A 13027-nucleotide genomic window follows, 5' to 3' on the forward strand; every position below is an offset into this window, starting at 1 on the left:
GTGTTCCACTTTAGAATACAGATATAATCATCTGTGTTGCATCATCGCTGCTTGAGCTTAAATACACGCTCAGTGCCCAACATGTGATGTGTCAAATGTGACTCAGAAGTACAACATGTAATACATGCAAGGGTCCCAGTAAAACACCACACAGAATCTTTGTTCATTTCTTTCAGCAGCACAGTACAGTCCCAGCAATTCCAGTTCTTCCTTCCACCACCACCACCCGCCCCCAATAGCAGTACTCTTTGTACAGGTGGGAACGCCAGACTGGTGGTGGCAGCAGTCCTGCCACTGCAAGCGCACAACCCTAACACCACAGCCATTCCAGCAGAGAAGCCAGTGTTCAAAGGGCATCTGTGCAGCTCTGCTGCACCACACATGCCACTACTGCTTCATTTCTTTCCACTCCGTGCAATGCGACTAACCCACAAGAGGAAATGGGAGCCCCTTGCAATGGATCATTTGATCAGCCTCAGGTGTGCAGTCTCCCCCCCCACACACACACATTGATATAAATATGCACTGTTTCTATAGAGGCAGTGGAGTTCAAACAGCAGGGAGTGAGATGGGAGAGAGAGACTACCTGACACAAAATTACACCCCAAATGTAAATTGCATAATGCACAGAAAAGTATACTTTTTCTGCAACTGAGACACCAAACTTTTGACTCCTGAGTATTCTAAAGCTATCCAATATGAGAAGTGCTGGGTAAGGCAGCAGTATCTACCTTCTTTCTCAGAGGCTTTACAACTTCCATCAACCCCACCATTGACTGTGCTGGCTGGGGTTCATGGGAGCCGGAGTCCAACAATACTTGGGCATCGCCAGATTAGGGAAGGCTGGTCTAACTGCACCAATTAAAATTGTTGATTATCCTAGGACCCCAAATAAAACAGCACTTGCTGAAGGAACCTATGCAGATTATTGTGTTGTTTGAGCTGTTAGAACTTTATTATGGTTTGATTCTTTTTGCATATCTAGAACATTATATGCCTTATTTTCTATAATATAAAATCAAGACTACTTCCAGCCTCAAACACTAAACATTTTAAAACCCCAACAAATCCCTCTAACACTGTTATCTAAAAACATAACAACTGACAGCAGATCAGCATTAGGAAGTGCTGAAATAAAAAAGCGCCGTTACGTTTCCATAGGAGGTGGGGAGGGGGAAAGGACCATTATATAGAACAGGCATAGGCAAACTCGGCCCTCCAGACGTTTTTGGCCTACAACTCCCATGATCCCTAGCTAACAGGACCAGTGGTCAGGGATGATGGGAATTGTAGCCTCAAAACATCTGGAGGGCCGAGTTTGCCTATGCCTGATATAGAATGTCTGGCTTTGGTACGGGCACAATTTCACACTACAGAATAATAGAATCTGAAGGAAGGCCTCCACAGCTAATTTCACAGATAACAAAATATACTTCCCAAGATATGCTGGAATGTTGCCTTTAAATCAAGAGCTAGGCAGCATGGCTTAAAAGAAGTCTCATGATTTCACTGTCAAAAAATCTACACTAGGTGTAGTTTCCAAACCCTTCAGGAAGTTTTGCACATGAAATGTGCTGCATTTATCAATCATTTAGGTTGCCATTTTTAAAAAATTACAGGTATAGCCTACAAGCAGTTCAAGACAACATATATGGTTATGCTCACAACAACCCTATGAAGTAGATTACTCTGAGAGTGGCTGACCCAAGGTCACCCAGTGAACATCATGGCTGAGTTGGGATTTGCTCTAACCACGTCACTGCTGACGCAGATGCACGGATGACTGAGCAGATTCCTGTCTTTCAGGAAAGGTTAAAGGAGACAGGCCAGATGCAATAGATCAAAATAATTTGACACTGCAAGCAATAGCTCCGGACCCCATATATCCATCCTGCCACTGGGGTGCCTAGGCAGTTTTATCATATTTTCCATGGAATCCTCATGGGGTGCTATTGGTGGCTTTTAAAAAATGGGACCGCTCATCAAGCAAACTGTGCCCGGGCATAACTGAATACAGGGAGCAGAAGAGAATTGCATTTTAAGACTCACCAGCACAATTGAAAGGAATTGTAGCACCAATGCACATGGAAAATAAAGAGATGGCACTGTACAACTGTCACCCTTCCTAACTTCCCTTCCATCACCATCCTCTTCCATCCCACTCCTGCAGTTTGATGTGTCCAGTTATGCAACCCCATTTAATCGACAGCACTGCTGCTATAACTCTGAACAATGATGGGAAAATAAACTGTCCGTCACAAAAGAGTCTGTGAAACAGTGTCTTCTTTAGAGCATATTTAACATAGCATACCTATATAGGATCTGTCCCATTGACTTCAATGACATTCCAAACATTTAAATCTGATGAGGATCTCTTCCTTTTTCTGTTTTTCTATGTCATGTGAAATGTCTGAAGTGTTCTTTCTCAGTTGTGTGTTGATGTGAACATGTTACGCTTCTTAAATTGATTAAATGTTTATTTTTCCCCTTTTTCTGTTGCTTAACAAGAGATTTATTACTGACGGTTTTTATATGTCTTTTGTGACATGAGGATCACTCAGGAGGAATAGGCGAGCCAGACTCCCCACCCCCATTTCCAAATTATTATCTACGTATCTCATTTCTTTTTTATTTTTATTGTTTGCAAAAGGCCAAATTGTTGAGCCGCAGCTGCAACTAGACAAAATGACACTTCTACCACTCTTGTACTTAAATCTTTCCAAAGGCAACCCTATGCCAATGCTTGGAAATAAAATTGCCTATTGCATCAATTCAGGTGCTGTAGAAGATGGGCATCCCGTGTGAGCAGATGGGCCTTAAAGCAAAGCAAACTTTGCAATTCTGTTCTCTATAGCAACTTTCTGCACTGCAAAAATTCCCAATCGCAGAGAATGCTATGACCCCGGCCCCCTTTTCTTTTCTAATTGCAAGGGAGACAAAAACCCAGTTGGGGGAGAATACGAGAACAGACTGACGGGTGCTGGTTCACCGATCCCTTGTTGTCACATGAACTTTCCGAGTGTTCTCCGCCTGTTACTCATCGAGTGTTATCTATTCATTTTAAAGAAACCCAGTAAACCTGGCAGTGTTAAAACTGAACGAGCAGGGGCTTTTGGACAAATTGAAAAACAAATGGTGGTACGACAAGGGCGAGTGCGGCAGCGGGGGAGGTGACTCCAAGGTCAGCCTCAGTAAGAACAACCTAGTGGGTATAAACGGCATGGATAGTAACCAGCAACCACACTGCCAACACACCTTTGCATTCAAATACCTGGGGAGAGCAAAGACTATTGGGCAGGCCTCTTGCTGGGTGAGAACATGCACTCTTTGCTTCATAAACAAAGCTCATGGGAAAGGAAACCACGGATCTAGATGGGGTGCCTGCATGGCCATGAAAAGAACTCCTGTTCATTGCACTAAAACCTCTGCGAGACAACACCCCACCTTTCCCCACCTCCGCTCCCACCCTTCAAAGTTTCTGCAGGATCTCTCAAGCATGACCATGGATAGGAGACTGAGATACTGTGCAGGGCTCTGCTACTGGCTGGTTGCCCCTTGCGGATGGGAATGGTCCGCGGCCACCGGCATTAGCAAGGCCATTGCAAGTATCTATGGCAGGTGGCTGAGGTTGCTGGTTACTCAAAGTGATATAGTAATACTCATCTTGCTATGCTGGAGGAAAGAAGGGCGCCAATGTGCTGGGAGTGGCGGGGATGGATGGAATGCTGGAGGGGGCGGGCGGGGCGGCCAGATGGAGTATTCAATCGTATCACTTTGTAAATGTATATAACTTGTACAATGAATGCTGTGAATGAACTGTCTGTGCTGAATAACATAAAATAACATTGGTAATGTTATTTATGTTATTTCCCCCCCTGGTTTGAAGAGGTCCCGTAAACCTAGCGGTTTTGAAACTCAGTGAGCAAGGCGTCTTAGACAAGCTGAAAAGCAAATGGTGGTACGATAAAGGGGAGTGTGGAAGCAAAGACTCCGGAAGTAAGGTCAGTTACCCCTGAAGAGGTCATGCATACCCATTTTTTATTAAGAAAAAGATAAAATAAGTGTGTTACCAAAAACTCTCTTGGCCCTAGAAGTACAAACGTTTGGAACTTGGCGTGAAGTGTATTGGCCTCCTCCCTTCCCGCTCCAAAGTCACAGTTACTCTTCATGTGAATGGCAATATCATATTGGCATGCACACAATTATAGAAACAGCAAAATAGTAGAATGCCATGCTAGAATTGAAAAAAAGAAATGACATCCACTAGGACACCTGTAGGTATTAGGGTATTAGGAAGCCCAAAAACATAATATCAGGACTGTCAGAGAGGCATTAGTAATCATCAACATTATGATAGCTGTAGTATATAATGATTACATTTTGCTTAAAATCCAATATTGCATTATTTTATTTTAGCATTTCTAGCACTCCAAAAAAACCCCCGACAAATATATACAAATCCATAGTAAAACAAAATTATGACCTTAGGAGTACACTTCAGTAAACATTTTGAAACAAAGCTATCTCTGTGTGTGTGTGTGTGTGTGTGTGTGTGTGTGTGTGTACGCACATACATATCTCACACAGTTCTTTGCAATCTAATAGATGCAACAAAAGGGCAAAAAAGAACACAGAAAGGAAAAGGGAACAAGGTACATTAAAGCTAACCAGGTGGAATGACCTCTGGTGGAAGGATCAAGATAATATGCTGGCAACAGTATTCAAGTACAGTGGTACCTCGGGTTACAAACATCTCGGGTTACAGACTCCGCTAACCCAGAAGTAGTACCTCGGGTAAAGAACTTTACCTCAGGATGAGAACAGAAATTGCATGCCGGCATTGGTGTGGCAGCAAGAGGCCCCATTAGCTAAAGTAGTACCTCAGGTTAAGAACGATTTTAGGTTAAGAACGGACCTCCAGAACACATTAAGTTCGTAACCAGAGGTACCACTGTACTATTGGAAGTCACTCTACTTCCTAGACATGATGAACATTTCCATTGGCAATAGGCACAGAAGATGACTAGCAACAAGAAAGGAAGTGAAGAAAGAAAAAGCTCCTGTTGACAGATTTTGAATGTACACACAAAAAAAACATTTGTGGATAACACCATGGAATGTAAAGAAATAGAAGAAATCAAAGAACAGAGGGTGGACACGGCAGAAAGGTCAGAAAGACTCAGAACATAATAAAGCCATTTGATTTGAAGGAAGTTTGTTAAAGGCAATTTATCTGTGCCCTTATCTGTGCTGTGGGCAATTTCAAAACTTTAGTAGAGCAGTTGAAAGAGACCAGGCAGTAGTTATACTCCAGGTTTGGAGGTATGGTGAAGGAAGTATGGTGAACTGCCCAAGGAAAAGAAATTAAGGGGCTTTTGCAAGAACTAGGGGGAAACAACAGAGCCCATTTGGAATGTCGTCATGATCAGTCCTTTTCCCATGAAAATGCTTTACAGTGTTTTCCTTACAGCATAATCCTATACATGTCCACTTAGAAAAGACCACATTGAAGTGGATCATCTGAGTGGATCTCACAGGAATGATCCACCTATTGATGGGTATTTCCTGCAAAATCCATGAGGATTTTCTGTTATAACACATTCACATTCTCACACTGATGAAATCACACTGATTCCATTACTGTGTGTGCTTGTGAAAAAGAGAGCAAGAGAGAGATAATAGAAAAGAAAGTATAAAATTGGAGGAGACATCAGTGAAGAGTCAACAGAAAATACTACCATGGGTATGACTCAGGAAATTTGACGTAAAGCAGAATGATGAATTCAGTGAGCAGACAGATAATACAGGGAAGACTTATTAGGTGAATCACACTTGAAAAACTAGCCCTTTTATTGACACCAGAGGAAGAGATGGACTCCACTGTGTTTAGATACTGAATTCTCTCCAAAATCCAGACCAGCTGCCTGGTAAGATTGGATTTGTCCTTCATTCAAGGACGTTATACCTCCATACGGGATACTCTTGCAAGCCACTCCAACTGCATAAAACTACAGATAACAGTGTTCTGTGGGGAGTGACACTGAGGCAGCCATTCAGGGTATCAAACCAATGCCCTTTCCCCACAGTGTTGGAGGATGTGCCAATAGATTCATAGCACTTGCCAATGTTCCTCTTTTCTCTTGATGATGGTTCTAGCTGATTAAGTGCCAAGTCTCTTTTGATTACTGTGCTCACCAAATATATGGTTGCAAACACTACAGCCGGCTGCCTAACCTCCAGGTGTTATTGAACTCCCAACTGTCATCAGCCCCAGCCAGCATGGCCCAATGGTCAGGGATGATGGAAGCTGCAGTCTGGCAATATCTGAAGGACCTCTGGTAGGCACTCTTGTCCTTAAAACTTTTTCAAAAACCTGAAATTCCGTATTTCGCAAAACATTTATCTCTTTAACCAATGATAAAACTGCTTCCCTTTCTAAGATTTTGAGGAAGAGGGGATAAGAAGAAAGTTATGCTTTTTCCTTCCAGTAGTTTTGATTGCCTGTCCCTGCTCTATTGGTCTGTAAATTGTTTACAGTATCATGAGCATGCAAAATGTTGACAGAAGAATCAAATTCTGTTCTTCTCTGCAAAATATTACTTTTACATTAATAGCCCCCCTCGTACTGGGTTTTAGATGCCCTGGGCAGAATCTCCTGTTAAATTCAGACATTTTTTCATCTCCTACAATGTTACAAAAAGCTCAGGAATTACCATTCATATGAAGAGTACGGTAACTACTTAGCTATGTGCTTTCAGGGGCTTTTTCGGTGCCTTTGCTAATAGGCCACCTTTATCAGTGCTGGAAAAACCCCATAGCTACTGTGTTCCAAACAAAAATCCTTGTGGCACTGATCCCATTTAAAACAAGCAGCGGCAGCAGAACTCAGAACCACTACAATACTGTATCTCTTTTCCTGTCGCCTTCCACACACTAGAATGAGAGAGCAGAGCAGAAAGGGGCACAGGGGTTTACGTGAATCCTACGACGTCAGTGTGGATCACATTAACTGCATGTTCTTATAGAGATGAGAAGCCAAACGTGTGAATTGCATGTAAACATCACCGTGGCTATTCATGAGGTTTGTGAGAGCTTCTTGACCCTCCGTGTGTAAAATCTATTAATTCTGCATGCCGGGATTGCTGAGAAAATGTATGAATAAATGAAAGGGAAAGAAAGAAAGAAAGAAAGAAAGAAAGAAAGAAAGAAAGAGAGAGAGGGAAAGGGGAGGGGGGAAGAAAAGAAAAGCTAGCACTGGAAATTTTGTAGCTCAGAACCATGTGAATAGGAAACTCTGAAGAAAGGAAGGTTAAGAAGAATTAATACACAGCAAAATTAGATCAAAATAAAAATGGAGGTACACATCAAATGTTGACCGTTGTCTTCTCCTTAAAAATACATACATACATACATACATACATACATACATACATACATATGGCAAGTTCTGAAGGCCGATAGCACTTATTGTGAACTCTTTACAGAATCCAGCCACTGACTAGAGTACCTACATGGCAGGAGTGCCAACTTGGCCCTGCGACTGTGGGAGCCCGGGGCTGTTAGTGCCATGCAGCGTGCATGGCCCTGGTACTGAAATTTGTGGGTGCCTTCACAGGGAATTTTGTGGGTGCTTGGGCACCCAGGCCCCAGGGAGTTGACACCTATGCTACGTTGCCATCTAATGCTCCCCAAGTGGATCCTCAATGCAACTCACTATGTGCCAGGTGGGTCCGCTGCATTCTAACAGCCTCACACATGTGGCTATGTAGCAGTTCAGAGAACTTGACACAGATACCGGCTTACCAGTGGAGTAGGGAATCTGCATGCATAAAACAGCTGCTGCATCTTCCCCAACCTTTACTGGATTCTGCTACCTGCAAGCAGAATGAACCCATCCATCCTTCATTTACGTAGGTCAGTACTGAATGCTGTTGCACATGGGTAAGCTGAGCAATACAAGAAGCTGTATGTGCACATCAGTGGGGAAACAGAAAATGTGAGCTGATTAATGTATAAGGTGCTTACCAGGAGAGTCACATGATGCAAATCATGGTGCTCATCCCCATTGTTAGTTATTTACTTACTTACTTACTTACTTACTTACTTGCATACATATATGGGAATACATACCCACAGGCACAAACTGGAACTGCAATACATGGCTTAACCACAGACACAATCACGTTACAATTCATACACAATCTCTTCTTGCACTTAATTTTCTCTAATGAGGGCCTTGTAGACTGTCATCCCTTTCACAACTGTCATATTTTACATAAAAGTCCCAATTTCAAAAGATAACATGGATTTTTCAGGTGCTAAATCTTGTGTAGAATTAGGTATAGGAAGACCAAAAGGTGCAACTGTTGTGCAATATATATGTAGGCAAATGGCAAATGTGTTTAGAAACTTTTTTTTTTTTTTACATTTCAGCTTATATGTGTTTTTTTAATGAGCTGAATTTTTAAACAAAACACCTACCTGACTTTTCCATTTTTTAAGAATCTAATCTGTTCAATCCATATATTCCCTTCTACCTAAAGAGATTATGAGCCAAACCCATCTCACACTGGGCTATGGGGAGTTTGCATTGAGCAGAGCTTACCTCCACTTGCTTCTGATGTCTTATCCAGCTTTCTCCCACCCACCAATGGCAAAAGGACTCAAGCATCACTCCACTAGCCAAGACCTCCCACTTCCACCACTCAAATGGGCAGGCAAAAGAGCTGCCAGTGATACCCCAAGCAGCAGAGCCCTGAGGGAGGCCCGGAAATTGGGTGTTCCAAGGACACTGCAATTCTGAGCTGACATGCACTGGATCATAAGCTACTCTCACAGCCAGTGCTGGTGAACATCTGAACATCAGGCTTGATGTGGGCCCAATGACTGTATCAGCCTGAAACTAGTGCACATATAAGGTCCATTCTGCCTGCCCACACCTGCTACTGCCACCATGAGTGGCTGGAATGCAGGTGCAGTGGTGGCCTCAGCACTTCACAGACCCTCAGAAGTGGCAGTAGGAAGTTTGTGTTGTCTCAGTAAGACAACCACATTTTCTTCACTCAGTCCTAGCAACAAATTAATCATCTGGTCATTTTATTGCTTACATGTGTTATGAGAGTTTGCAGCTTTGGTGATTTAGATTGAAATGACCACTTACAATTTCTGGAGTTCAAAGGCTTTATTCATGCAGGAGCAGATTTATCTTGGTTGGAGAGAGAGAGAGAGAGAGAGAGAGAGAGAGAGAGAGAATAGCAGACATCTTGTCTCAACAAGTTGGGAGAGTTTTCAGGGGTGGGAGTTAACAGACAAAGATGCTACAAACAAGTTTACTAGACAAACAGTGTCCTCATGTGGTTTAAAGTAACATGTGCATTAACTAGAAGCTCAGAATAGAAGGAAATGCTTTTCTCCAACTTAAATTATATAAGCAAAACAGACTGTTAATAAATATATCTGTCACGTAGCTTGGTCTAATAATAACAGAGTGAGTGGCAAGATCTACATTTCTGTTCCCTTGATTTAAGTATGAGGGACTGCATCAAGGACCACAGACTCCAACCACAGACTCTTAATCAAGTCCAAAGATTAGGGATGAAGATGAACATGCAGAATTTTATATATTTTTTAGTTGTCTTCAGTGAGGCCTACTCCCAAGTAAGCATGCATAGGTTTGCAGCCGTAGTCCCATTAAAGTCCAGCTTAAGTTCCTAGTTTCAGTATTATGCATAAACTTTCCACAGTGTTGCCCCTCAGACAAAGCATTCCCTTTGCACAATAACCTGTCAGAACCTCAAGCATAAACTGGAAGTTAAAAACATGTAATTACAAACACAAGTCTTTGCCAGGTCATGTCCTTCTGAACACAACACTGACTTCATAGCTATTAGGAAATGAGGGAAAATCTTCCCAGAATAGAGCTTTAAAAGGCTTTATGTCACAGTCAGTGGTTTGCCTTTCAAAGGACTGGGCTTCAGAAGTGCCAGAGGCCTAACAAATGAACTATACTAGCCCACAAGTTCTTACATGGCCATGGATGGATTTTCTCTGAGCTGAAGGTCCCTTACTTTGAGCTGTAAGACTCATTTGTTTATTTTACAGGGTAAAGATTAATATTACCACAATGTTAAATATTACATAGTTCTCTGCATACCAGGAAGTTTCCTTAAATAAATAAATAAATAAAATCTAGTTTTCGTTGTTACTGCTTTCCAAATTTCTCAGTTTTCTTTTCTTTCACACCACTCATGAATACTAATAAGCACCTCACACTTCAGCAGCTAAGACTGCAATCCTAAACACACTTTATCTGAGAATAAGTCCTGTAAAATGGGGCATACTTCTGAGCAGACAAGTATAGTGTTGCACTGTCACATGTTTTACTTCCCTTATATATCTTGTGCAGTTGCATACACATGTTGTATAAGACTGAATTTCCAGAATCTGGAGTTCTGAGGAATATATTCCCACATTAGAAAAGAGAATTGGCTGTTCACGAAACAAAAGTTGCAAGGCACCTCTGTAAATTACAAATATGAAGTCCCTAAATGACCATGTCAAATGGCGTTGCTCTTGAGGTGGATGCAGGATGCTTTATATTGGCCTGACATACTCATTTGTGCTCCAGAGACCAACATCAAACTCCTCTACCTCCTTCTAAGTGGTGCAAAGGTGCTTTCTGTCAATCCCCTTAAGGTGAGAAGGGAGTCAGGGAACTTGGTCCTTAAAGAGTTTTCTTTTCTTCCTGTCAGCGCAGAATAAAATGGCAAGAAACGGGATGAGGGATAAACTGCCACCAGTTAAAAAGAAGCAGACCGGGAAGGTGCCTTGTCACCATGGCAACGAGGCCAGGAACATTTCTGAAAGATGGGCTTTTTTGCTTGCTTTTCACCTGCCAATCTTCCTCTTCCCTCCTTCTCTTCCCTCAAATGTAACTCTCCCTCTGCAGGAGACACGCTGTGACATTTACACTCCCACTAATAAGCCGGCTGCATGATGGGCAAACTCCTTGGGAGAGCATCTGTCACAAAGCCCAAACAGCAAGGCTCTGCAGCTGAGGGAAAGAGTTTGATTCTCTCAGGCAGTTAGTGCAGGGATTGGTGCCTTTCCCTCCCCCCCACCCCCATTCTCTTCATGTTCTATTATTACTAGTGCTATTAAGTCAGGAGACTGTAAGAAAAAGCAGCAGGCATGGTCTTTTGGAGCCAAGAAGCCAAGGCAAGCCATGGCAAGCTGGAATTGTTTTCTTGCCTTTGCGGTGTGTGGCAATGACCCTGGTGCCAACATCCAGCTGGGAAGGAACTATGTGATTGCAAGACAATAGTCACTCTCCGGAGAACCTCTTTGCAATTAGAAACGCCATCCTTCTAGCAAAGAAAACCTGAGAGCTAAGAAGTGGCAAGATGCCTGTGGAGCAGTTTCAAGCCTAAATCTACATTGTGACAACTGGATTTTTGACAAGTGCACACACTCCCTCTCTCTCCCTCTCTCCAGCCAAGCTTCATTCGGCCTCATAACCCATATTTTTCATGCCATTCCACACACCCTGGCCTGTCTCGACTGTAGTAGCAAGAAGGAAAATTAGGAAAACGGCTCTGAGTCCCAGTTGTGCCATGCAGCCTATAGACATTGAGCAGATGTATAAATGGCACTGCTGTTGATTGTACTTGTGTGGTAATTCAAGCTTGGGTGTATTTCCATTACAATTACATGCCCCCATTGGCAGCTCATTAAGAATCAAAGCACTGATGTGTGAATAAGTTTCTATCAGGAGATCTCTGGAAATCTGAAAGAAGGAAATTTGAACCCCAACTTGCACACACAGCACACCCTGAACATATATCTCTCACTCAATATCCATTTCCCCTCTCATTTTGTGTGAGTGAGAGGAAAGGGGAGGGACAAACAAAAAGCATGAGCTAATATTTATGCTTCTGAATGTGAAAAGAACATGATCAGATCTTCAAAGTGGAGACCGGCTGTCAAATATCCTCTTTCTGCAGATGGGCAACTAGTGCGATGGGTTTTTGAGCACCAGAATCGTAATAAAATAGATAATTCGAAAAGGCTGGAATGTTTACAATTAGAAAATGCATGAAAGATGAATCTGGATTAATGGTTCATCGGCATGGGAAAGGCTAGAGAAGAGTTGAGTGTGCACTGAGCTTATTTCTGGAGCAGAGATTCTAATTTCCACCTCAGAATTTTAGGGTTCTGAAGGACTGAGTAAGCCAATATAATAAAGGAGCGTAGTCTACTAGCATTCACATTTCAGTGCATAAAGAAGAGAGGGGAGAACAAATACTCCATGCCAAAGGTATCTGCATGGTAAGCTCCATTGTCAGAAAGCAACACTATAATTTGAATTTATAGGTCATATAGCTTTGGGGTTATTATGAAGCTACAAAGAGGCTGTGTGAGGGAACTAGAAGTTTGACTGCCTATAGATGAATACATTATAACTGGTTATACTAAAAACTCACACCAAAATCGAAAATGATAAATAAAACACGAATCTGACAAGGGTGTTGCATTTCCACCTTCCTTTTGAAAGAACCACGAAAAGTTGCATCATAAAGTTGCCAAGCTTTTATCCGTTGAGTCTCAGAAAGCACAGCATATGTTCCCAGTATCCCCTGCAAAAGAAGAATTGGCTGTCTCTAAAGATCACAGATTTGTGATTCAATCCATAGGCTTTAGCATTTGAAACATACACTTTGAACACTTTGAACTAGCTGTGTTTTATTGAGAGAGAGCTGAGTAGGTGAGCAAGTAAAAGTAAGGCAAGCATCCCCGCTGCTGAACTGGAAAAGAGGAGCAAGATTAAACATTTTAAATATATATATATATTCCTACTTGTCAAGACCACTATCAGTTAATGAAAGCAGACAAACATTTTAGAATATGGCGGACATTTCGACACATATTTGCTACATTCTGAATCATTTGGTTTCAGCGCAGAGGATGTGTGTCGACTTTTATCAAACTTTATAATATTTGTCTGGTTTTATCTTACATTTACATTTGC

The 13027-nt window shown here is 42.1% G+C and overlaps 1 protein-coding gene across 7 annotated transcripts in view; it reads left to right on the forward strand.

Annotated features, from left to right (window-relative positions):
- Nucleotides 1-13027, forward strand: part of GRIA1 (glutamate ionotropic receptor AMPA type subunit 1) — a 195021-nt gene that overhangs the window by 174895 nt on the left and 7099 nt on the right. For 3 of the 7 annotated variants that reach the window (XM_082211757.1, XM_082211759.1, XM_082211760.1), the window contains exon 14: nucleotides 3067-3181. In XM_082211757.1, coding sequence (XP_082067883.1) covers nucleotides 3067-3181 — 115 coding nt within the window. Of the gene's footprint in view, nucleotides 1-3066; nucleotides 3192-3886; nucleotides 4006-13027 lie in introns of those variants that run through there. The other 4 variants (XR_014216603.1, XM_082211762.1, XM_082211758.1 and 1 more) reach the window with 4 other exon arrangements.

This window comes from Podarcis vaucheri, assembly GCF_965113315.1.
Source record: "Podarcis vaucheri genome assembly, chromosome: 2".
In the NCBI taxonomy this organism is placed as follows: domain Eukaryota; kingdom Metazoa; phylum Chordata; class Lepidosauria; order Squamata; family Lacertidae; genus Podarcis; species Podarcis vaucheri.